This window comes from Giraffa tippelskirchi, chromosome 5, assembly GCF_054371585.1.
Source record: "Giraffa tippelskirchi isolate mGirTip1 chromosome 5, T2T-mGirTip1v1.2.pri, whole genome shotgun sequence".
NCBI classification, from domain to species: Eukaryota; Metazoa; Chordata; class Mammalia; order Artiodactyla; family Giraffidae; genus Giraffa; species Giraffa tippelskirchi.
In genome coordinates this window covers 131,819,913-131,847,027 of record NC_137279.1, presented here as the reverse complement: position 1 = coordinate 131,847,027, position 27,115 = coordinate 131,819,913, and the positions used below count along the sequence as shown (strand labels likewise).

Genomic DNA, 27,115 nt, shown 5'->3' with positions numbered 1-27,115 from the left:
TAGAAGTAAAAATCAGTCTGTTGTTAGAGTCATTAGGAGAATTAAATACCTCATAATACTTACAATATTCTTAACATTCTGCTGGTTCATAGTGAATCCTATGTAAGTATTGCTTTACAGTTGAGTCCTCTGAAGAGAGGGAAGATAACTTCTGAATGAAAATGGAGGATTGGCTCTGGCCTGAAACAGTGACACTTCCCTCTCTAATTACAAGCAAGTGGGAGGACACAGCCCAAGAGGAAGGTGAGCAGGCTGGGGAGATCCAGTGGAACAGCTGAGAGGGAGGGTGGTGATGGGGAAAGAGTCAGGCTGGAGGAGCTCAGAGCTGCCTTGCCAAGTCCAAGTACAAGTTCTGGAGTTGGACTGCCAAGGTTCAAATCGGAGGGTTCACATGACTTGTTTGCTGTTGAGACCTTGTAAAAGGAATTTAACTCTGGAAGCCTCCATTTTCTATCAATGTTGTAGGAAAAAGAATAATTCCTACCTGATTCATTGCTGTACAGCTGATAACATATAGGCTCTCAGAAAATTTTAAGAAAATTTCCTGCATTAATGTACTGTTTTAATGATGAACATGTTAGAAAATGTAATAATCTGCTAGCCCTTCCTGTAAGTTGTAAATAATCAAGGTATCTAAAACGTTTAAAAAAAACATGAATTTTTTTCAGCAGAATTCCTCTCTAAAATGTATCTTTTTTTTTTTCCCTATAGTAGATTGGGTGCAGAGATGGGAGAACAAAATGACCTTTTACTTCTGTGTTATATGAAACTTAATAAAGGGAAACTTCACTCAAATGGAGTCAGCATGCCAGAAAGAAGAGCTCTCATGCAGTATGACTGGAGGTAAGTTATAAGAAAAACTGTCAATTATAGACCCAAAGGAAAAATTCTTCAACAAGGAAGTCATCAGTGACAGTCCCCAACAGGCAAAGATGTACACTGCATCTCCTAGAAGAATTGTCTCCCCCAGCAATTCAGCCAACGAGGATGGGTCATCACCCTGACCTCTTTTTTTTTTTTTTACTAATGGACTTGTTTTCAAAATAATCTTTCCCAACTCCTTCCTTTTCTCAATAAAATAATGTTCTTCTTTCTTTGTGAGATTTGCTCATGATTTTCCTGTAGCTTGCTACTCCCTAATTATAATTCCTCTGCTATTCCTGAATAAACCCACTTTTACTTGAAAAATAACTGTTTAATTTTTAAGGTGAGCAGTCATAAGCAAGAAGAATTATAGACTTTCTTTTTGATATTAAATACTGATAATTTTTGTGTAAGAGTCCATGAGTTTGCAATGTATTTTTTAAAATTCAAAGTAAACTGAGGTACCCAAACCAAGAAACTTTTCACTTTAAAACTAACCAAGTAGAATGAAATAATATTACTACATGGCAGATGAATAACATTTTCCAAAGGCCATTGTTCAGAAGAGTTATCTGAAGTGATGGTTAAAAGTATTCTGATCCTTGTATTTTCAGGAAATACCAGAAGTTATTATGAGGCAGTTCTTGTATGGGCAAGGTATTAAAAACAGTGCATGATATGTAAATTATCATATGTGAAAAGAATCACCAATCCAGGTTCAATGCATGATACAGGGTGCTCGGGGCTGGTGCACCGGGATGACCCGGAGGGATGGGATGGGGAGGGAGGTGGTAGGGGGGTTTTGGAAGGGGAAAACATGTACACCCATGGTGGAGTCATGTCAATGTATGGCAAAACAAATACAATATTGTAAAGTTAAAAAATAGAAAATAAACTAATTAAAGAAATTAAAAAAACCCAAAAAACAGTGCATGATGAACCAACACGATTAGACCTTAAAGCTATTATTTATAGTTGATTAATGAGACTAAGATTGAATTATTCCATATAATACAGTTTCATAGTATGTGGAATATTAAATATTTTTTAAAAACTTTGTATTTTATATTGAGTACAGCTGATTAACAATGTTGTGATAGTTTCAGGTGGACAGCAAAGGAACTCTGTCATATATATATATGTATCTATCTATTCTTTCACAAACTTCCCTCCCATCTAGGCTTCCTCGTAATATTGCAGTTTCGTGTGCTATACAGTAGGACCTTGTTGGTTATCCATTTTAAATATTGCAGTGAGTACATGTTGGTCCCAAACTCCTTAACAATCCCTTCTTCCCATCCTTCCCCCATAGATTGTTAAATATTCTTAATACAAAAATAATATTGTTTGTCTCTTAGAGTTTACATAGTCTGTATATTATGGGACTTCCACTCTCTCTGCTTTTTTTTCAGTGCCCAGCAGGGTACAATCAGGATGCACTCAGAGTCGAGGAGGTAGGGGCAGGGGAAACAGCCCCAACCAGTGCCTCTGTGAAGAGATAGGTATTGGGTCATGCAGTCCTAGGAAGCACTTCAGCCCCCTTTCCTCAGAAGAGTTAGGATGCACACTTTCTTATTCCATGGTGGGCTCCTTTCTGCACTCTTGGATGGGTGCTGGAGGAGGAGCATCCATCCAGGACACGGTTCACAGGCTGTTGCCTTGCAGCTGCCTCAGTTCCAAACCTAGATACTGAGTTGCAGGAAGAAATCTCTCTGCAGGTTGCTCATCCTTTGCTCCATCCACACCCTCCTGCCTCCCCTCCCAAAGTGTGGGCACTATGCTGGGGGATTTATTGCTCTTTCTAATCAACAAAAAAGTGCTTAGAAGTAAATTTAAGGGGTGTACTTACTTTGTGTGTATTCTGCAGCCAGGAAAGAATTTCTCAGCTCTCCTTGCTTGTTTCTGAGCACCTCTTGTGTTTGGTTCTGGGAAAATGCTTGTCGTTTGAAACAGAAAATGGAATAGGATGTTACACCCATCCTGTTATGGGTTGGGATGATAAATAGAGAAGAAAGGAAGTGATAGGAAAGTCGCTCAGTCTCATCCAACTCTTTGTGACCCCAGTGACTATACAGTCCATGGAATTCTTCAGGCCAGAATACTGGCATGGGTAGCCTTTCCCTTCTCCAGGGGATCTTCCCAACCCAGGATCGAACCCATGTCTGCTGCATTGCAGGCAGATTCTTGACCAGCTGAGCCACAAGGGAAGCTCAAGAATATTGGAGTGGGTAGCCTATCCCTTCTCCAGCAGATCTTTCCGACCCAGGAATCGAACAGGGGTCTCCCGCATTGCTAGCAGATTCTTTACCAACTGAACTATCATGGAAGCCCCAAAAGAAGAGGAAATCAAGTCTAAATCACATGACCTTTTCTGGGGACGTTAGTTGTTAGATTTTCTTTCTTTCTTTCCTTTTTATTCTTTGAGGAAGAAAACCAGATGAGGTGGGAATAATGACATCACTTCCTTCACACTCAAGTTCACAAACCCACCCTCAGTCTTCCCCCCTAATTGGATTTTGGGAGCCTTTTGTTTACATATGCACTGAAAAATTTTTCTTCTAGATGTGTGAAAAATACTGGTATTCTGATGCATGTCTTTTGTCTCCTTCAGTTCAGTCAGTTCAGTCACTCAGTCGTAACCAACTCTTTGTGACCCCATGGACTGCAGCACGCTAGGCCTCCCTGTCCATCACTAACTCCCGGAGTTTATTCAAACTCATGTCCATTGAGTCGGTGATGCCATCCAACCATCTCATCCTCTGTTGTTCCCTCCTCCTCCTGCCTTCAACCTTTCCCAGCATCGGGGTCTTTTTAAAGAGTCAGTTCTTCGCATCAGGTGGCCAAAGTATTGGAGTTTTAGGTTCAGCATCAGTCCTCCCAATGAATATTCAGGACTGATTTCCTTTAGGATGGACTGGTTGGATCTCCTTGCAGTCCAAGGGATTCTCAAGAGTCTTCTCCAACACCACAGTTCAAAAGCATCAATTCTTCGGTGCTCAGCTTTCTTCACAGTCCAACTCTCACATCCATACATGACTACTGGAAAAACCATAGCTTAGACTAGACAGACCTTTGTTGGCAAAGTAATGTCATTGCTTTTTAATATGCTGTCTAGGTTGGTCATAGCTTTTCTTTAAAGGAACAAGCATCTTTTAATTTCATGTCTGCAGTCCCCATCTGCAGTGATTTTGGAACCCCAAAAAATAAAGTCTGTCACTGTTTACACTGTTTCCTCATCTATTTGCCATGAAGTGATAGGACCAGATGCCATGATCTTAGTTTTCTGAATGTTGAGTTTTAAGCCAACTTTTTCACTCTTCTCTTTCACTTCCATCAAAAGACTCTTTAGTTCTTCTTTGCTTTCTGCCATAAGGGTGGTGTCATCTGCATATCTGAGGTTATTGATATTTCTCCTGGCAATCTTGATTCCAGCTTGTGCTTCATCCAGCCCAGCGTTTCTCATGATGTACTCTGCATAGAAGTTAAATAAGCAGGGTGACATACTCCTTTCCCGGTTTGGAACCAGCCTGTTGTTCCATGTCCAGTTCTAACTGTTGCTTCCTGACCTCCATACAGGTTTCTCAAGAGACAGGTCAGGTGGTCTGGTATTCCCATCTCTTTCAGAATTTTCCACAGTTTGTTGTGATCCACACAGTCAAAGGCTTTGGCATAGTCAATAAAGCAGAAATAGATGTTTTTTTGGAACTCTCTTGCTTTTTTGATGATCCAACGGATGTTGGCAATTTGATCTCTGGTTCCTCTGCCTTTTCTAAACCCAGCTTGAACATCTGGAAGTTCATGGTTCATGTACTGTTGAAGCCTAGCTTGGAGAATATTGAGCATTACTTTGCTAGCATGTGAGATGAGTACAATTGTGCAGTAGTTTGATCATTCTTTGGCATTGCCTTTCTTTGGGATTGGAATGAAAACTGACCTTTTCCAGTCCCGTGGCCACTGCTGAGTTTTCCAAATGTTCTGGCATATTGAGCGAAGCACTTTTCTTAGCTAAGATTATTCCTATGTTGTTTATTGTTTTTTATGGAATGGTAAATGGGGTTGTTTCCTTAATTTATCTTTCTGATGGCTCATTTTTAGTGTATTGAGTGCAATAGATTTCTGTTTACTAATTTTGTGTCTCCTTCCCAACTTTAAGATATTTTAGTTCTATTTCTGTGAAAAATGCCATTGGCAACTTGATAGGGATTATATTGAATCTGTAGATTGCCTTGGGTAGTACAGTTATCTGACTAATATTGGTTCTTCCAACCCTGGAACATGTTACATCTTTTCATCTATTGGTCTTGGTGCTGAGATGAGGACTTCCAGGAGATCTCACACTGATTAATATTCCTTGGGACCTGAAATTCTCTGTTAGTCCAGTGGGTTGGACTCAGCATTCCCACCGCAAGAACTCAAGCCCAATCCCTGGCCTGAGAGCCAAGCCCCTGCAAGCCATGCTGTGTGGGAAAAAGACAAAAAGCAACAAACAGTAAAGAGAAGAACAATAACACAGAATAAAAGCTAAGGTAAAATGAAAAGAATAAAAAATATACTTTAGAAAAATAACAATAAAAATGAAACAGCAACAAAGAAAGGAGAACCACAACAGCAAAATCAATAAATAAATAAAAACTATAAAATAAGGTAAAAAAACTAAAACAAAAAAAATAATAATATAAAAAATAAAAAATTCCCTGGTGCCTTCTCTCTCAGTGTCCTTACTCCTACGGTGAGCTACAACCTACCCCCACACCCCCAGGCAGGCCTGCAGGGCCTCTAGGCAGCTCTCTGGCCCTGCTGGGTCAGTCTACCTGTGTGTGTGCTTTTCTCACCAGCGTTTGCTCCTGGAGCTGCTTCTGAGCACAGGTGCCTGTACAGGCCATCAGAGATGCAGATTTCCACAGGAACCCCTGCAAGGGCCGGTGCAGCTACAGCAAGCCTTGGAAGGGGGACCCACACAGCCAGGAAGCCCTGGCAAGGGTGGCACTCGGGCTGCCAGGACCCACATTTCCATAACAGGCCTTGGTGCGGGTGGGGGCCCAGGGTGTGCACTTCAGGCCTGGGGTCCCATGCACCAGGAAAGGCCTCAGAGGGTGGGTGTGGCCCAGAGGGGACCTACATGGCTAGAAGAGGCCTAAGGTGGGGTGCTCCGGCCCAGGATCCATTCACCCAGAAGGGACCCTGGGGGTTGAAATTTCAAGCCTAGGACCCCATTAGGCTGGCCAGGGCCTGAGCAGGCAGGAGAGTCTCTGGCAGCCTTTCCCTCCAACCCCTCAAGGTCACTCTCCATTCCCGCCAGTCCCTTCACTGTGCCTTCACTCTGAGGGGGAAGAGGAGAGTAGGAGTTCGGGCAGGGTACCCCAACAGGCTTGCCTGAGCATCAGAGGGTGAGAAGATATGCTGGCCGGGTTCCCTTCCAATCATTGGATCCACAAAATTGCCTTTCTGTCCTCGCCGATCCCCCTTCGGTGAGTGGGCCCCTCTGAGCATCAGAGCCTCTCTGCACCCCCGAAACCCACAGGTGCGCTGGTCCCACCCTGCCTCCACTTTCCCTCCTTGTCCTCTTTCCCAAGTCTTACCTGGTCGCAAGGGGCTTCCTCCTGTCTCTTTAGGTCTCTGAGGACCCCCACCAGTGCCTACTTAATGCCCTGTGTGAGGAGACACAAACTACTCCATTATCTCCAAACTATCTCCATATCTGCTCTGTTATATGTCTAAGATTTACCTTGTATATGGAGGTGGTCCTATGCTGGGTGCATGTGTATTTTTGTTGTTGTTTCATTGCTGAGTCATGCCAACTCGTCTGTGACCCCATGGACTGTACCCACAGGGCCTCTTTGCATGGGATTACCCAGGCAAGAACACTGGAGTTGGTTGCCATTTCCTTCTCCTTGGGAATCTTCAGGTCCCAGAGATCAAACCTGGGTTTCCTGCACTGCAGGCAGATTACTGTCTGAGCCATAGGATAAGCATTGTTATAGCTTCTTCTTGGATTGTTCCCTTGATTGATTAGGTAGTGTCTTTCTCTCTTTTATTTTAAAGAGTATTTTGTCTAAGTGTTGCTCTTCTGACTTTCATTTGATTTCCATTTGCACAAAATCTCTTTTCCATACACTCACTTTCACACTGTGTGTGTCTCTAGATCTGAAGTGAGCCTTTGTAGGCAGCATATACACAGGTCTTGTTTTTGTTTCCATTCAGCCACTCTATGTCTTTTGGTTGGCGCATTTTGGATATTTTCCCTTAATATAATGATCAATATGTATATTCTTATGGCCATTTGGTGAATTGTTTTGGAAATGTTTTTGTAGGTCTTCTTTTCCTCTTTCTTCATCTTTTGCCCTCTCCACTCCAGTATTCTTGCCTGGAGAATCCCAGGGATGGCGGAGCCTGGTGGGCTGCCATCTATGGGGTCGCACAGAGTCGGACACGACTGAAGTGACTTAGCAGCAGCTTGTGATTTGATGACTAACTGTAATGTTGTGTTTAGATTCCTTTTTCCTTGTGTTGTGTGTGTATATCTATTATAGATTTTTCGTTTGCAGTTACCAAAAGGTTTCTTTCTTTCTTTCTTTTTTTAATGAAAAGCTACGTGTATGCATGCATGCTGAGTCACTTCAGTCGTGTCGAACTCTTTGTGACCCTTTGGACTGTGGCCCACCAGGCTTCTCAGTCCATGGGATTCTCCAGACAGGAATACTGGAGTGGGTTGCCATTTACTTCTCCAGCTATATGTATATGTGATTGTTTTAAGTTGTTGATCTCTCATTTTCAAAACCCTACATTTGTACTCTCCTCCCTTCAAGATTGCTGTTTTTGATAGCCTATTTTACATCTAGTTATTTTGTGTCTCTTTTAACTGCTCGTTGTGGTTAGAGACCGTTTTACTACTTTCGTCTTGTGACCTCCATACTAGCTTTGTGTGTGGCTGATTTTCTGCCTTTACTGTACATCTGTCTTTACTGGTGAGCCTTTAATTTCATAACTTTTCTTGTTTCTACTTGTGGCCATTGTTGCCTAGAAGAAATTCCTTTATCATTTGTTGTCGTGGTGGTTTGGTGGTATTGAACCCTTTAAGCATTTGCTTATCTGTAAAGCTTTTGATTTTTCCATCAAGTCTTAACGATTGCCTTGTTGCATAGAGCAGGCTTGGTTTTGGTTTTTCCCTTTTATCACTTTAACTATATCATGCCATTTTTCATCTAGCCTGTGGAGTTTCTGCTGAAAAATTAGCTGATAGCTTATGGGAGTTCTTTTGCATGTTATTTGTTTATTTTCCCTTGCTTCTTTCAATATTGTCTCTTTATCTTTATTTTTTGTCCTTTTAATTACAATGTATCTTGGTGTATTGCTCTTTGGCTTCATCCTATATGGGACATTCTGCATGTCCTAGACTTGAGTGACTGTTTCCTTTCTCAGGTTAGGGAGATTTCAGCTATTATGTCTTCAGTTATATTCTCATCCCGTTTCCACTTTCTCTTCTCCTTCTGGGACCCCTATACTACAGTGCAAACATGTGTGAGCTTAATGGTATAGGAGTCTGTAAAATTGTCCTCAGCCTATTGGGTAGGGCAAGATCTTGGCACTAAAGAGTCAATACGGCAGCTGCCGAGAGTGTTCATGTGGTTCAAAGTTCCCCAGTTATGGCTGCCACCCCAATGTTGACGCTAGTGGTAAAGAACCCACCTGCCAATGCAAGAAATGTAAGAGACACGAGTTTGATCCACGGGTGGGAAATATCCCCTGGAGGAGGGCATGGCAACACACTTCAGTATTCTTTGGGCTTCCCTGGTGGCTCAGATGGTAAAGAATCAGCCTGCAATTTGGGAGGGCCAGGTTCAATTCCTTAGTGGGGAAGATCCCCTGTAGAAGGGCAAGGGAAACCACTCCAGTATTCTTCCCTGGAGAATCCCATGGACAGAGGAGCCTGGTGAGCTACAGTCTATGAGGTTGCAAAGAGTCAGACACAACTGATTGATTAATCCATTCACTTTCACTTTCCAGTGTCTAGGTCTTCAGGGTGAGCCACAATTACTACCCTGCCTCTCCAGGAGACTCCAGAATTAGCCAGTAGGTCTGGCCCAGGCTCCTATCAAGTAACTGCTTTTTCCCTGGGTCCTCGTGTGAGTGAAATTTTGTGTGAACCCTTTTAGACTGAAGTCTCTGTTTTCCTAAGTTCTGTGGGGTTCCTGCAGCTAAGCCCTATCGGCCTTCAAAGCCAGATGCTCTGGGGCTCATCTTCCTTGTGCTGGAGTCCTGTGTTCAAGAGCCTGAAGTGGGGCTCAGAACTCTCATTCCTGCGTGAGAACCTCTGCAAGACAATTACTCTCCAGTTGGAGGTTCATTCACCCAGGGACTATGGGATCTGATGATATCATGATTTTGCCTCTTCTACGCATCTCTTTGTCATTCCCTCCTTATGTCTTTAATTGTAGAAGATCTATTCTGGTGTGTTCCTGTCTTTTTCACTGATGGCTATTTTGCAGATATTTGGTTTGGTGTGCTCATGAGAGGAAGTAAGCTCAGGGTCTTTCTATAATGCCACTTTGGCTGCTCTCAAAAGTTATTTCTTACGTAAGCTTTCAAGGAATTGGTGTCAGGTACTCAAATGATAAGTCAGTGTCCATAGAGTTTCAGGCTATATTTAACCCTAATTTGAGAAAAATTGGGCAACAATGCATGAATTCTGCCTGTCTCCTCCCTTGCCTTTCCTTTCTTGTTCTGACTGATTAACATTTTATAATGATAAGTTCTAAAGTTTATCTCCACCTTTCTTCATGAATGTAAAGTGCTGGTGTCAATTTTAGGACAAAATGTGAAATACAGTTTATGGTTATTAGAAGTGATATTGCAAATGAAAGTAGGGGCAGGACTGCTTTGAAATAGAACTAATGCTAGGAAATCAGCTTCTTACTTTGATCAAAAAATCTACTGTTTATGTGGCAAACAAACCAAAACGTTGATACCAGGGACAAGTGAACGCTCTTGTATACTGTGCACCAGGTAAACGTAAATGATGGTGAATTCTTCATGTTTCTAGCCGGAAGAAAGCTCATTTGTCCATCTCCTTTTTAGAAATTTTCTTTGGAGACAGCTGGGCAAGGATCCTTTCCCTATTTTTTAACCTCAAAAGTTTCATGTTAAGTATTACAATTTGATTTCTGTATACACAAAAAATGATCACCACCACAAGTCTAGTTGTCTCCTATCACCATACAGTTGACCCCCTTCACCATTTGTCCACCTCCTCCGCCCCAGCCCCCCTTGCCTCACTAACCACCAGTTGTTCACTGTATCTATGAGGGTTTTTTTTGTTTGTGTGTTTTACCCTGTTTGTTCATTTGCTTTTCTTTGTCTCCTCATGTGAGTGAAATCATATGGCATTTGTCTTTCTTCACTTGATCTATTTCATTCAGCATTATACTGTCAAGGTCCCTCCATGTTGTCACCAATGTCAGAATTGCATTCTATTTTATGGCTGAGTATTATATATATATATAACATCTTTTCTATCCATTCAGTCATTGACTGGCGCTTAGGTTGTTTCCATATCTTGGCTAATATAAATAATGCTACAAAGAAGATCTCAGTGCCTATATCATTTTGAATTACTGTTTTCCTGTGTTTTGGGTAATTTCCTATTCAGTTCAGTTCAGTTCAATCCCTCAGTCATGTCTGACTCCCTGCAAACCCATGGGCTGCAGCACCCCAGGCCTCCCTGTCCCTCACCAACTCCCGGAGTCTACCCGGTACTATTCCACAAATGTGGAATAGCTGGGACATATGGTAATTGTATTTACAGGCTCCTTGACACCTTGGAATCTTAACATAGTTTCAATCCTGGCTGTAACTCTTTCTTCTCAGGGAGATGAAAGACATTAGATTATTCTTTCAAGTATCAAAAAAATCGATTATTCAGCTTCCAATTTAGCATGAGTTTGACTCTCTGAAGCAAGGTACAGAAAGTTTAGCATGTAATAGTAAATTGTGCCATCCTGTCTGCTTATGGAAAACAAGATCTCATTGATCTTAAGGAAACATGCTCTATACTAGCTAAAAACTGCAATGGTAAAGGACTCATTTGCTTAGATATACAAATAACGTGAGTTTATTCTTTCTAGTCATTTCAGTCTACTGATACACATGTACTGGGTACTGTTTATTCAATTACATAAAATGTTCTCTTTTTATGTTGTTATGAAGAGGAATTTCTTTAAGACTTTTACTTCACCAATAATATGAAGGAATGAATTTTTTGCCCATATTCCACACCCTTTTCTAGATAATCAAAGTTATTGTTGTAGACAAATTTGGGCATGTTGGCCATGAATAACTCAATTCATAATAGGTGCAATACTGTTCTGTTAATGAGAACATTTATATATCAATAATAAGTAGATCAGAGGCTTCCCAGGTAGCTTAGTGGTAAAGAATCTGCCTGCCAAGCGGGAGATGTGAGTTGGATCCCTATGTTGGAAAGGAGAAGGAGATGGCAACCCACTCCAGTATTCTTGCCTGGGAAATCCCATGGACAGAGGAGCCTAGTGGGCTACAGTCCAAGGGGTTGCAGAGTCAGACACAACTTAGTGAATAAACAACAAGAACAAGAATAAATAAATCAGACATGTGAACATTTGTATTCCCTTATGAACAGCATTTTTAGCTCACTATTAGGATTGCAGTTTATTATTTTTATACTTTTCTGTGAATAAGCGAAAGTGAAGGTCTCTCAGTCGTGTCCAACTCTTTGCAACTCCATAGAATTCTCCAGGCCAGAATACTGGAGTGGGTAGCCTTTCCCTTCTCCAGGGGATCTTCTCAACCCAGAGATCCAACGCAGGTCTCCCACACTGTAGGCAGATTCTTTACCAGCTGAGCCACAAGGGAAGCCCAAGAAAACTGGCATGGGTAGCCTATCCCTTCTCCAAGAGATCTTCCTGACCCAGGAATCGAATCAGGGTCTCCTGCATTGCAGATGGATTCTTTACCAACTGAGCTATGAAGGAAGCCTTTCTGTGAATAGTAAATCTTTAAAATTATACTAGATTCTTTGATACTCATAGAAGAACATATACCCAACAGGAAAGTACTTTTCCTCTGAAAAAGAGAAATCATATATATTAAAAAAACTTTCTGCTAGGTGATGGGTGTTGAAATCCCTTGTCATACGTTTACTTGAGGAGTATTAATTAATGAATGACATTGCACAAAATCTGTCATATAGAGTGTTCAATGTCCTCACATGAGTTATCTTAATAAAGTCTCTTGCATAGGAAATGAGGCAGCAATGAGGAATTTTACTCATCCTCATGGTTTGGACAGAATCCAGAGTCAATTTATGTAGTTGCAGGGTGCAATTAAGGGTGTTTTGTCCTAGTGATTAAGTAGGAGACAAACATTATGAACAATCACAGATTGGAACTCCAAAAGGTTATTTTTTCCATGTGGCTGTTGTATTTAGTCGCCAAGTCGTGTCTGACTCTTTGCGACCCCATGGACTGTCACCCGTCAGGTTCCCCTGTCTAAGTTTTGTGTGGAAATTAGTAGTAAAATATTTCAGAATAATGTGTGCTGTATTTGTTTAGATGCTGACTCCAATTAATACCCACAAGTGAGTGAAAGTCACTCTGTCGTGTCTGACTCTTTACGACCCCATGGACTGTAGCCCACCAGGCTCGTCTGTCCATGGGATTCTCCAGGCAAGAATACTGGAGTGGGTTGCCACGGCAGTTTGTGGCCCTGATGGGTGGAAGCTCATGTATTTATTCACATGCCTTGTTTGAATACCTGGGGCTTATGTGGTAGGCTTTGTGGTGGGAGCTACACAGACAGTGAAGAACATCAAAAAGACAAGATCATGAGGCAGTAGGAGACAAAATATAAATAGATCATTTCAGTATTAAAATTACACAAAAATCCTGTGGTCTGAGGGAAATCTGATACAATGGCATCACAGAGAAGGGCACTAGACCCAATCTTAGTAAATCAGGAGATCGGAGATGGTAAGGAGAAACGGATGGTAACAGATCAGGGTTTCGGGCTGGGGGCCTGGGTTAGGGATATCTGTGTTGGGCTCAAATTCCTCAAATCAAGACAATTTGTCCTATTGGGGAATTGCCAGCAATTTATTCTAAGTACAATGGTCAAGCATCAGACAGCTAAGAATTCCTAAAATGTTGAGTTGAAGAGAAATTTTCCTTTGAAATCACCATATTTTTAAATCTAAGGTTAGTACTTAGAGAACATTTTAGCAAACATACCCAGGGACCCTTTTTCTGTAAAGAATTAGGGACTAAATTTCAATGCCTTAACGAGAACTCCAAATGACAAGAAAGTTAGGATGCACATCATATAGTTTCCATTTCCTACTGTAACAAGTAGGTATTTCCTGTTGAGCTGACATGTTATTTCTAGTAGTATATAATCCTTTCACCTTGTCATAGGAACTTTTTCGTTCCATACATTATTCTGTTCTTAATTTTAATAACTGTACTTATGTTTCAATATGTAAGAATTCTTGCAAAATATGAATGTCACAGAAGAAAGGGTCATGCAAAGTTAGTAACCCTCTTATGTCTTACATCAAACATGAAGGACTATTCATGTTGTGCTCATGGACACCAACTTCTTTTGTATTTTCAAAGATAGATGATAACTAATGCATACATTCATAATTTTTTTCAATCAGTAATACAGCTATGCACACTTTCCATATCTTAGATTTTCCCACACCAGCACAAAGAGTTTCCTTTTTTTCATTCTAGAGACTGCTAAGTATACCTTTGCAAGTGAGTTTCAGGATTTATCTCACTGGTATATGACATAGGGGCTTGAAAGTTGTTTCCAGGGCTTCTCTGGTAACTCAGTGGTTAAGAATACAACTGCCAGTGCAGGAGACATTGGTTCGTCCCTGATCCGGAAGATTCCACATGCTGTGGGGCAACTAAGCCTGTGCGTCACAACTTTTGAGCCTGTGCTCTAGAGCCGGGAGCTGCAATGACTGAGCCCATGTACTCCAAGTACTGATGCCTGAGTGTCCTAGAGCCTGTATTCCACAACAAGAGAGGCCACCACAATGAGAAGCTTGCACTCTGCATTTAGGGTGAGACTTCACTTGTTGCAACTAAAGAAAGGCCTGCACAGCAACAAAGACAAAGCACAACCCAAAATTAAAATAAAATAAATAAATAAAAATGATAAAAAATAGAGTTGTTTCTAGTCTTCTGCAATTACAACAATCCTGCAACAAATATACTACAACATATGCCGTTTTCAACTTGGGTTAATAAGTCTGTTAAGACGGATTACTAAATGTGGATTCTGTATCAGCAGTACTTGCTTTTAAATCTTTGAATTATATTTGTGCCAATTTGCACTCTCCCTAGCAGTTAACAGAGACCCCCAATTTCCTGGAACCCTTGGCAGCTAGTGTTCTGTCCAAACTGCTGTTTCTGGCCCATCTGGGAGGTGACACAGGTCCCTCCTAATTTTACCTTGTATGTCATTTATTATCAGTGAAGTTAAACACATTTTCTCTTTGTGTGTTTTTGCCCATGTAAAAATGTGCTTGTTGCTGTTTCCTCACTGTTATATAAGGACTCATTATAACTTAAAGAACTGATCTCCAGGACTGTATTATAGATTGCGAATGTTCTTCCTCTTATATTTGTTTCTTGCTCTTCTCAACAGTTTACCAGAATTAATCATTATCTTTCAACTTGTTTTCCATTTATTTAAATTAACTAATTCAATCAGAATTGCTTGTTTTTATTTTTTGTGTATCAGACCATGGTAATCATGTTGGTAATCACTTAAGTGGGATTCCCTGATAGTTCAGAAGGTAAAGAATCTACCTGCAGTACAGGAGACCTGGGTTCAATCTCTGGGTCGGGAAAGATCCCCTAGAGAAGGGAATGGCAGCCCACTCCAGTATTCTTGCCTGGAGAATCCTATGGACAGAGGAGCCTGGAAGGCTACAGTCCATGGAGTTGCAAGAGTTGGACATGACTTAGCAACTAAATCATCATCATATATACTATCAAGATACTTTATACCAATATGAGCAACAAGTAGTTCTGCTATCAGTGCACTTTGGTTCCTTGAAAAAATGCAGTTAGATAAAAAGAAGAGGGTCATGCAAATTACAGTCTATTACGAATCAGTAGACCAACTTGGGTTGACACTAATGTGTTTATTGAATACATTAAATCTGGATTTTTAAATTTAGAATTTCTGAGTTTATGTACCAGCTCTTTTCTGCAATGATGAAGGCCAAAGATTCAATGCTACTGCTTTCTTATATAGATGCACATTACTATAAATAAGTAGAGAAGTTTGATTACAACTAACACTGTAAAGACAAAGTTTCTAAAATTATCCCGTTTACAAAGTTCTTGGTTAAAGCAGCTCATGCTTCTAAATAAGTCAGTGAAGAATTCATCTTCAGAACCTAAAATGTTCCTGGGATAGCTGAAACTTTTCTGGAGATTTGAAAAATACATTATTCAGAGAAATCCTATGTTAATGGTTCCTACCTACACCACCATCAACTCATCAACTCCACACACTTCAACGACTAGATCCCATTGACTGAATGGGTTATAGTTTTCATAAGGAAGTTTTCAGGAACCTGAACAACTGGGATAGATTCTCACATTCTTTTCCTCTTGGTTCCCTGTACTGATAACACTGAATATATATCTCCCCAACTCAGCTCTGGGTCTCTAACTCACTGAGATATCTGTTACACTTCATCCTCAGGATTCAAATGCCCAATAAATATTTTTTAACTTGTATGAGCTTCCCTGATAGCTCAGTTGCTAAAGAATCCACCTGCAATGCAGGAGACCCCGGTTCGATTTCTGGGTCAGGAAGATCCTCTGGAGAAAGGATAGGCTACCCACTCCAGTATTCTTGGGCTTCCCGTGTGGATCAGCTGGTAAAGAATCTGCCTGAAATGCTGGAGACCTGGGTTGGATCTCTGGGTTGGAAAGATCCCCTGGAGAAGGGAAAGGCTACCCACTCCAGTATTCTGGCCTGGAGAATTCCATAGACAGTATAGTCCATGGGGTTGCAAAGAGTTGGACAGGGCTGAGAGACATTCACTGTATCTTTCACCCCAGTGTTAAAAATAATAAAGTTTATCCCTATCAACTGAAGTGTATATTTTATCAAATAATTAATTCAAGGAAAGAGCATTTGGTCTTATCATTCATAATAGGATTTGCAGTTTATAAGAACATGTCATAAAAATTGAATTGAGGTGGGAAATTGAAATGTAAATGGAGTCTCAAGAGTAAAGAAGATTTCCTGCCTTACCTTCTCCACATCGCCCAGATCCTCAGTCCAGAAGGACCAGTTGTGGTTCTCCTTGGAGGGATGGTGCACACACCACATCCAGATGCCCTTGGTTTCAGACCTCACTGTGGAGCCCAGAGGGAGACCTGCACAGAAAGACAAGAATACAACACACAGTAAGTAAGAGCAATAGTCCAGACTGCCCAGGGGTTGCTTTGGATGAACTTGTGCGCAGATGAATGCCTGCCTGGGAGGAAGATACTTCCATTTTATCAAGGACAGAAAATCCAACCTCTATACATATTCAAAACCTTCTCAAGGAACACTTTGTTTCCCCTATTCATCTCCTACCATTAATGGCTCTAACTGTGTCACACTCTAGAAATAATGCAAACTATATTAAACTTTCTGTATTTATCTGACACTGAAGATCCCCCATATCATCCATCCTTTCTGATGGATATTTACCAGTGAGAAGTACCAGCAGGAGACTAGAAGTCAGGCTCCTGTTCCCCTTGCTTCCACCCTCATCTACCACAATGCCCCAGTGTCTCTGTTCCTCTACCTTGGTCACATCTTTCATTTAGCATCATCCATTATCTCTGATCTTTGATAATTCTGGAATTCACACATTGCTTGCCTCTTCACTCTACACGAATTATAATGAAGAGGGAATTCATAGGGCCTGGACTCCATCTTAGGCCTGTCCATGCTGATCATGCTTGGCCACCTCTCTAATGGACTCTAAACTCTGTGCTTAGTGCCTACGGAAACGATAACAGAAGGATAAGACCCCCTCTGGACAGGGGAACTTTGAAGATCGTATCCAGGTTACTCATCGCCTAAGAGAAAACACTAATCACCCCTGTCTCCGGACAGGCCATAAATTTTTCTGTACCTATAGGGGTGTAACCTTGGGCTTATTGATTATTGGCCAATTGTTTAACTGTTTGAACACATAACACATAAATGATGAGATTATTGTGATTGTGTTTACCCTTCCTTTGTTTATGTAAGTCTCAAAGAATTTGAGGTAGTGAGTTTGGACACATACACATGGGGTATAAAAGATTTTCACAAATGCTGGTCAGGGTCTTTGGCTAAGAGAAGACTCTGCCTTGGGCCTGCCGGTGTAATAAACTGCACTCCACTACCTGCATTGTCCTTCTGAGTGAGTTTGTTTCCCAGATCGCATGGCTACAACAATAAAAGCTACCTGGTTATTGTTCCTGCCACCTTCTGACTGCTCCATATCCGTCATCAAATCCCTCTGCTTGTGCCCTTGAACTTGTCCACCCACCCCTTTGAATGTCTTCAGTTACCCTTTAAGTGGATTATCTGTGTACTTACAGCACCTGGACTATACATCAGTTTCTGTCAGATATTTTTCCTCCCCTTCTTCTCTGTATTTTCCTTATTTCTGTTCTTCTCTTCAAAAAAGGATGAATTCTTTGTTCATTGACTGAAGTGGGCATGTAACAGCAGAAAATTCAACAAGACCTGTGAGAATTGCTTGCCCTTCTTTGTAAAGGTTTAAACCCACAATGGGAGAGGAGGTGAGATATATGTTGAAGAAGCTGCAGGCAATGTATCTTATCCATACTCCAAGATTTTGACTGTCTGCCATAGGCAATGCTCCATTCAACTGAGAATAGAAATGGATATGATCAAGTACCTAGGGGAGCATGGTTCAGCATGGGTCAGGCCAATCAGCTGCCATGTCCTGTGTGTTCTGCTTAGTGTGAGTATAACACCTGAGATGATCTGTACCCCTTTACATCTTGATGGCATTTGACTTCTTGCTGATTAATACAGAACAACCTGAGCTCCCAGTTCCACCAAGGAGAAAAGACAAGGTGTTACTAGAGTTCACCAGTGTCAGGTATTTGAGATAAAGAGCAGATAAAGAAGTCATCACAATGAGACAAAGAGAGCAGTGACCTGGGCCTGATTGTCCACCTAACTGGGCATGAGTTTAGTTTGTTTGGTTTTTGTTCTTCCTGTGATATGACTGGGGTTCAGTTCAGTTTATTCACTCAATCGTGTCCAACTCTTTTCGACCCTATTGACTGCAGCACGCCAGGCCTTCCTGTCCATCCTGAACTCCCATAGTTTACTCAAACTTATGTCCGTTTAGTCAGTAATGCCATCCTCATTTCATCCCCTTCTCCTCCTGCCCTCAATCTTTCCCAGCATCAGGGTCTTTTTAAATGAGTCAGTTCTTCACATCAGGTGGCCAAAGTATTGGAGTTTCAGCTTCAGCATCAGTCCTTCCAATGAATATTCAGGACTCATTTCCTTTAGGATGGACTGGTTGGATCTCCTTGCTGTCCATGGGACTCTCAGGAGTCTTCTCCAACACCACAGTTCAAAAGCATCAATCTTTCTGCACTCAGCATTCTTTATAGTCCAACTCTCACATCCATAAATGACTACTGGAAAAACCATAGCTTTGACTAGATGGACCTTTGTTAGCAAAGTAAAGTCTCTGCTTTTTAATATGCTGTCTAGGTTGGTCATAGCTTTTCTTCCAAGGAGTAAGCATCTTTCAATTTCATGGCTGCAGTCACCATCTGCAGTGATTTCAGAGCTCCAAAAATTAAAGTCTGTCACTGTTCCCCCATCTATTTGTCATGAAGTGATGGGACAGGTGCCATGATCTTAGTTTTCTGAATGTTGAGTTTTAAGCCAACTTTTTCACTCTCCACTTCACTTTCATCAAGAGGCTCTTTAGTTCTTCTTTGCTTTCTGTCATAAGGGTGGTGTCATCTGCATATCTGAGGTTATTGATACTTCTCCCGGCAATCTTGATTCCAGCTTGTACTTCATCTAGCGCAGCATTTCTCATGATGTACTCTGCATATAAGTTAAATAAGCAGGGTGACAATACACAGCCTTGATATACTCCTTTCCCGGTTTGGAACCAGTCTGTTGTTCCATGTCCAATTCTAACTGTTGCTTCCTGACCTGCATACAGATTTCTCAAGAGGCAGGTCAGGTGGTCTGGTATTCCCATCTCTTTCAGAATTTTCCACAGTTTGTTGTGATCCACACAGTCAAAGGCTTTGGCATTGTCAATAAAGCAAAAGTAGATGTTTTTCTGGAACTCTGTTGCTTTTTTGATGATCCAATGGATGTTGGCAATCTAATCTCAGGTTCTTCTGCCTTTTCTAAAACCAACTTGAACATTTGGAAGTTCACATTTCACTTATTATTGAAGCCTGGATTGGAGAATTTTAGCATTACTTCACTAGCATGTGAGATGAGTGCAATTGTGCAATAGTTTTGAGCATTCTTTGACATTGCCTTTCTTTGGGGTTGGAATGAAAACAGACCTTTTCGAGTCCTGTGGCCATTGCTGAGTTTTCCAAATTTGCTGGCATATTGAATGCAGCACTTTCACAGCATCATCTTTTAGGATTTGAAATAGCTCAACTGGAATTCCATCACCTCCACTATCTTTGTTCGTAGTGATGCTTCCTAAGGCCCACTTGACTTTGTATTCCAGGACGTCTGGCTCTGGGTGAGTGACCACACCATCGTGGTTATTTTTCGTGGTTATATTTTTTGTATAGTTCGTCTGTGTATTCTTACCATGTCTTCTTAATATCTTCTGCTTCTGTTAGGTCCATACCATTTCTGCCCTTTATTGTGCCCCTCTTTGCATGAAATGTTCCCTTGGTATCTCTAATTTTCTTGAAGAGATTTCTAGTCTTTCCCATTCTATTGTTTTCCTGTATTTCTTTGCATTGATCACTGAGGAATGCTTTCTTATCTCTCCTTGCTATCTCTGCATTCAAATGGGTATATCTTTCCTTTTCTCCTTTGCCTTTCCCGTCTTTTCTTTTCTCAGCTGTTTCTAAGGCCTCCTCAGACAGTCATTTTGCCTTTTTGCATTTCTTTTTCCTGGGGATGGTCTTGATCACTGCCTCCTGTACAATGTCACAAACCTCCATCCTAGTTCTTCAGGCACTCTGTCTATCAGATCTAATCCCTTGAATCTATTTGTCGATTCCACTGTATAATTGTAAGAAATTTGATTTAGGTCATACCTGAATGGTCTAGTGGTTTTCCCTACTTTCTTCAATTTAAGTGTGAATTTGGTAATAAGGAGTTCATGATCTGAGCCACAGTCAGCTCCCAGTCTTGTTTTTGCTGACTATATAGAGCTTCTCCATGTTTGGCTGCAAAGAATATATCAATCTGAATTTGGTATTGACCATCTGGGGATGTCCATGTGTAGAGTCTCCTCTTGTGTTGTTGGAAAAGGATGTTTGGTATGACCAGTGCATTCTCTTGGCAAAACTCTATTAACCTTTGCCCTGCTTCATTCTGTACTCCACGGCCAAATTTGCCTGTTACTCCAGGTATCTCTTGACTTCCTACTTTTGCATTCCAGTGCCCTATAACGAAAAGGACCTTTTTCTGGGTGTTAGTTTTAGAAGGTCTTGTAGGTCTTCATAGAACCGATCAACTTCAGCTTCTTCAGGGTTACTGGCCGTGGCGTAGACTTGGATTACTGTGATATTGAATGGTTTGCCTTGGAAATGAACAGAGATCATTGTGTCGTTTTTGAGATTGCATCCAAGTACTGCATTTTGGACTCTTTCCTTGACTATGAGGGCTACTCCATTTCTTCTAAGGGATTCTTGCCCACAGTAGTAGATATAATGGTCAATTGAGTTAAGTTCACCATTCCAGTCCATTTTAGTTTGCTGATTCCTAAAATGTCGATGTTCACTGTTTTCATCTCCTGTTTGACCACTTCCAATTTACCTTGATTCATGGACCTAACATTCCAGGATCTTATGCAATATTGCTCTTACTTCCATCACCAGTCACATCCACAACTGGGTGTTGTTTTTGCTTTGACTCCGTCTCTTCATTCTTTCTGGAGTTATTTCTCCACTGATCTCCAGTAGCATACTGGGCACCTACTGACTTGGGAAGTTCATCTTTCAGTGTCCTATCTTTTTGCCTTTTCATACTGTTCATGGGGTTCTCAAGGCAAGAATACTGAACTGTTTTTCCATTCCCTTCTCCAGGGGACCATGTTTTTTCAGAACTCTCCACCAAGACCCATCCGTCTTGGGTCACCCTACATGGCATGGCTCATAGTTTCCCTGAGTTAGCCAAGGCGGTGGTCCATGTGATCAGATTGGTTAGTTTTCTGTGACTGTGATTTTCAGTCTGTCTGTCCTCTGATGGAGAAGAACAAGAGACTTATGGAAGCTTCCTGACGGGAGAGACTGACTGAGGGGGAAACTGGGTCTTGTTCTGATGGGCGGGGCCGTGCTCAGTAAATCTTTAATCCAATGACTAAGGTGGTGAGTCACAATTCAGGTGTTGTAAAACTTGACTAAGTTAAGGACTTCCTCAGTAAGGGAAATCTCATTACCTGATATTATCTCATGAAGAGTGAAAAACAATGTTGTCAAAATCCCTTCACTGATAAAGTTTCCTTAGAGTTCTCAAATCTTTAATCTCTCCCAAACTGACCTACTAATTAACTAAGCTGGACAAAGGAAATTGTTCTCCCTTGACTGGTGGTCAAGGGTTCTTATAAAAGGAAAACAAAGATTAAATGTTTTGTGTGAAGCCAATGGGAGATTGCAAAGCAAAAATGAGAGAAGAAGAAAGGCAGAATAAAGAGAGTGGGAGAGACTTACAGACACAGCAATAAAGCAAGAGTCCATGGAGAGACAGTGATATAATCCTCGGGATCTTTAGAGTTTAGTGGACTGAGGTTCTAGCCCCTAATTGTGATGAGCCTCTAAGCCACAGAGGAAGACATTAGGAAAGAAATGGTGAGCGACTTTCTTAGGCAGAAATGCTGAAGGAGATATAAGCAGATTGTCCTAAAAATCAGTAAGAAGAAGAGAAATATCCTGCTAGGAAAAAAATCAACTTATTGAAATAGCAAATGCAAATAGCAAATAAATATATGATAAGGTACTCAAATTTATTTGCAATGGAGCAAATAACTATGCAACTATACAAACACTAGATGAGCAAAAAAGGTTAGTGTTTTTACTAATTTTTGTGATGCTATGGAGAATTCTCAGTTTATGCTAATAAGCACATAGAATGAATATAAGCTTCAAAGATTATGTGATATTATCTAGAGGGGTTTAAAATGTATGTATTCCTAGACCCAGGAAGCCCATTCCTGGGCATATGCCACAAGGGTAGGTAGTGTACATATGCACAAAGATATAGATATAAGAATGTTCATGACAGCACTGTTCATAAAAGATCAAAGCTACAAATAATACCAATGTTCATCAACAAGTGGATAAATTGTGCTGTCCACAATCAGTAGCATATTTAAAAGGAATAAAAATAATTTACAGCTACATTTGTCAAACTGGATGAACCCTATAAACTTCTGGAGAATATGAAGCAAGATACCAATAAATATCACAATGTAATGCCCTATATTAAGTTGAAGCCACTTTTTATAAATATATACAAAGATTGAAAAACTATGTCTAAATAGGAATGGTGAAAAAATGCACCATGAAAATCAAAACACTGATGAGTTCTAAAGAGAGTGTGAGACGGTGTGATTTGGGGTTTTGTATGTTGGTGATGTTTTATTTCTTGAAATGGGCAGTGATTAAACAACTAATCACTTTACATACATCAGCTTTATTATGTGTATGTATATACATCTATGGGCCTCCCCAGCGGCTCAGTGGTAAAGAATATGCATGCAGTGCATGATTTACAGGAGACTCGAATTCAATCCCTATGTCAGGAAGATCCCCTGGAGGAGGAAATGGCAACCCACTCCAGTATTCTTGCCAGAAATATCACTGGACAGAGGAACCTGGCAGTCTAAGTCTAAAGCGTCACAAAGAGTCAGACACATCTGCTCCACTGAGCACGATGTATGTCTTATAGTTCTACATATAAGAAAAGACTAAACAGAGATTCGGAGTATGATTTATCAAAGTTAAAAAAAAGGATGGCTGTCCCACTGAGATATAAGATGCAGGAATTTTGCTATCTGTTCTTCCTTCCATCCCTCTTTAAAAAGTGCATTTAAAATACTTTATTCATTTATTTATTTTAATTGAAGTATCATTGATTCACAATGTTGTGTTAGAGTCAGGTGTACAGGAAAGTGATTCGGGGAGAAAGAGGGAGAGAAAGTGCAAAACAATATCTAATATATAGACAGATATTGTTTTTAAGATTCTTTTCCATTATAGGTTATTTCTTTCTTTTAAAAGAAACAGGGCATGTTAAACAACATTTGTGTGACCTGGAAATGACTCTGTGGTGTAGGGCAAAAGTGATGAAGGAGAAACGAAGGCAGTAATTGTTCAAGATGAGCCCCAGAGGAGATTGCAGCGGGTGGGGTCAAGATGAAAGAGGTAGATGTTTTGATGAGGTTGAGAGATCTAGATTACTGGACAGAAGAGTGAACATTGTGGCGAGATGGGTTTGGAGTTATAAATTTGGTGGTGAGAATTGGAAGTTTTCTTCAGTGGGTGGGTTAGACTCTTCCTTAACAGGACCCTAGAGGAGGAGGATCAGCAGCCTGCATTATCACTGCTTCCAAGCAAATGTCCTGAACAACACTGAAAAACACTCACCGTGGTTGTATCCTGCCAGGCGGTTCATCAGGTAGGACTTCCCGGTCCGATAGAGCCCTGCCATGGCCACCACCACCACAGGCTGAGATATCTGCTCAAGAATCTTCAGTGTTTTGGGATTTACTGACAGTTGACTTTTCTGGTTTTCCACTAGACAGATGGGGTCCATTACAATGGATCCAGATGTCATGGGAAGCTGTAACCCAGAGGAAGAACTCAGTAAAACACAAGATCCGGAAGTCATCTCTCGCAATGCCCAATCAGCCTTCTGCTTGTGGAAACTGTACATCAATTCTCTATTCTTTGTGTATTTCTGAAAGGTAAGTATTCAGCCTAGTGTGCTAAGGCCTGTACAGGTAAATTATATATATTACCTCATGGATCCTTAATGAACCCTAAAGCAACCTGTCCACGGGGGGCATGCGGTGAATTGAATGAGAACACAAAGCATTGATGATGGAGCCTTGAGAACACACGCGTTTGAGGGACATTAGGGGCAGATGGGACATGAAGGGGATGAGGAGTGACCAGACACCATTTCTGGAATTCCAGAATGATTTGGTCACTCATTAATTGCACAAATATTTATTGAGAACCTACCTTGTGCTGGACACTGTCCTAGGCGCTCAGAAGCAAACAGTGAACAATATGGAGACAAACCCCTGCCTTGTGGAGCTCTCTTCTAGTGGAGGAGACAGATAATATAGAACATGAAAAAACTAGATACACATATGTTTATTAGAGAATGATAAATGCTAAGAAAGAAGTGAGAAGGGAATGGTGTTTAGTATGTTGGGGGTTGAATTTACACAGAGTTTAATCTGGGAAGAACTTGCGGACATAGCAAAAATGAATGTGATCAGTGTTCTCAGTGAGAACAGATGCAGGGAATCGGTGGGAGCAGGAACAGGCTGGAGGAGAAGTGATTGTGAGAGAAAGAAATTAAGATAAAGATAGCCATTCTCTTTCAAATGTAACAAGACCATAACAGTGTAAATTACCTAACAAATTTATACATGTAAAAATTATTTTATTATCTGAAATTACAAGACTTTGTATTTTATTTTTTTTGAACTGAAAGGGAAGAGAGGCAAGAAACCTGTATTCTAAGGTCTACCTAGATATGTCAGAGTCTCCCATGTGGGCCAAGCTCTCCTATAAAATTTTTCATCAACGTGATTGCGTGTTTCATGATCTCAAAAGACAGACAGCTGTCAGAGACCTTTAACCATAATATTGTTTTCTGAAAGACAATACTAAAGACAAGATCACCACATGTTATCATACTTAAGTAACTATGTGATGACTGGGAAGATTAATTTCTGTGGACCTCAGGTTTCTCTTCTGTAAAATGGTGACACAAAGAATAAAGATCCATCTGTCATTAGGGTCATTAGATGGGTTAAATATCTCATGATGCTTGCAATACTCTTAAAATCATGCTGGTGCATAGCAAATTCTATATAAGTATTGCTTTACAATTGAGTGTCTCTGAAGACAGGGAGGGAGGCTGAATGAAAGTAGAGGCTTTGGCCTGAAACATAACGTTTCCCTCTCTAATTATAAGCAAGTGGGAGGACACAGCCCAAGAGGAAGGTGAGCAGGCTGGGGAGATCCAGTGGTAACAGCTGAGAGGGAGGACAGTGATGGGGGAAGAGTCAGGTTGGAGGAACTCAGAGCTGCCCCGTGAAGTCCAAGTACAGGTTTTGGAGTTGAGCTGTCAGGGTTCAAACCTGAGGGCAGTTCAGTTCAGTCGCTCAGTCATGTCCAACTCTTTGCGACCCCATGAATTGCAGCACGCCAGGCCTCTCTGTCCATCACCAACTCCCGGAGTCTACCCAAACCCATGTCCATCGAGTTGGTGATGCCATCCAACCATCTCATCCTCTGTCATCCCCTTCTCCTCCCACCCCCAATCCTACCCAGCATTAGGGTCTTTTCCAATGAGTCAACTCTTCGCATGAGGTGGCCAAAGTATTGGAGATTCAGCTTCAACATCAGTCCTTCCAATGAACACCCAGGATTGATCTCTTTTAGGATGGATTCATTGGATCTCCTTGCAGTCCAAGGGACTCTCAAGAGTCTTCTCCAACATCATAGTTCAAAAGCATCAATTCCGCGGTGCTCAGCTTTCTTCACCGTCCAGCTCTCACATCCATACATGACCACTGGAAAAACCAGGGCCTTGACTAGACGGACTTTTGTTGGCAAAGTAATGTCTCTGCTTTTAAATATGCTATCTAGGTTGGCCATAACCTTCCTTCCAAGGAGTAAGCGTCTTTTAATTTCATGGCTGCAATCACAATCTGCAGTGATTTTGGAGCCCAAAAAAATAAATTCTGACACTGTTTCCCCATCTATTTCCCATGAAGTGATGGGACCAGATACCATGATCTTAGTTTTCTGAACGTTGAGCTTTAAGCCAACTTTTTCACTCTCCTTTTTCACTTTCATCAAGAGGCTCTTTAGTTCTTCTTCAGTTTCTGCCATAAGGGTGGTGTCATCTGCATATCTGAGGTTATTGATATTTCTCCAGCTCATGTCACTTATTTTCTGTTGAGACCCTGAAAATGAACTTAACTCCATAAGCCACCATTTTCTTATCAATGTTGTAGGAAAAACAATAATTCCTACCTGATTCATTACTGTACAGTTGATAACATATAGATTCTCTATAATTTTTAAAAACTTTTCCTTCATTAATGTACTGTTTCAACAGTGAACAAGTTAGACAATGTGTTATAATGTATCAGTGCTTTGTGTAAGCTGCAAATTGCCAAGAATTGTAAGGTATCTAAAATCCTTTTGTCAGAAAAAAGCATGAATTTTTTTAAACATAATGCCTCTCTAAAATTTATTATTATTATTTTTTTAATCTAGAGTGGATTGGGAGCAGAGTTGGGAGAATAAAATGATCTTTTACTTCTGTGTTATGTGAGAATTAATAAAGAGATGCCACTCATATTGAGTCAGCTGGCCAGAAAGAAGAGCTCTCATGCAATATGTTTGGAGGTCAGTTATAAGAAGAACTGTCATTACAGACCCTAAGGGAAAAATCTTCAACAAGGGAGTCATCAGTGACAGCCCTCAACAGGAAAAAATGTACATTGCATCTCCTAGAAGAACTGACTCCCCAGCAACTCAGCCAATGAGGATGAGTCATCGCCGTGAACTCTTATTTTTCACCAATGAACTTGTTTTCAAAATCATCTTTCCCAACTCCTTCCTTTTCTCCATTAAATAATGTTCTTCTTTCTTTGTTAGATTTGCCCATGGCTTCTCTATAGCTTGCTATTTTGGAATGAGACTTCCTTTGCTATTCCTGAATAAACTCACTTTTATTTGAAAAA

General features: G+C 40.9%; 1 protein-coding gene and 1 long non-coding RNA gene across 4 annotated transcripts in view; one reads left to right on the top strand and one right to left on the bottom strand.

Moving 5' to 3' along the window:
* The window catches only part of LOC145507962 (guanylate-binding protein 7-like), a 47,756-nt gene extending 23,801 nt beyond the window's left edge, over positions 1-23,955 (bottom strand). For 2 of the 3 annotated variants that reach the window (XM_081495510.1, XM_081495511.1), the window contains exon 1: positions 2,714-2,768. Coding sequence is in view for 1 of the 3 variants with exons in the window: in XM_081495509.1 (XP_081351635.1) it covers positions 16,183-16,307; positions 23,766-23,955 (315 nt within the window). In the remaining 2 variants the exon portion in view is untranslated. Of the gene's footprint in view, positions 1-2,713; positions 2,769-16,182; positions 16,308-23,765 lie in introns of those variants that run through there. The other variant, XM_081495509.1, reaches the window with a different exon arrangement.
* Positions 112-27,115, top strand: LOC145507964 (uncharacterized). Its single transcript, XR_014055258.1, has 5 exons — positions 112-243; positions 715-843; positions 16,201-16,337; positions 23,920-24,085; positions 25,803-27,115. It is a non-coding gene; the product is annotated as an uncharacterized LOC145507964 (long non-coding RNA).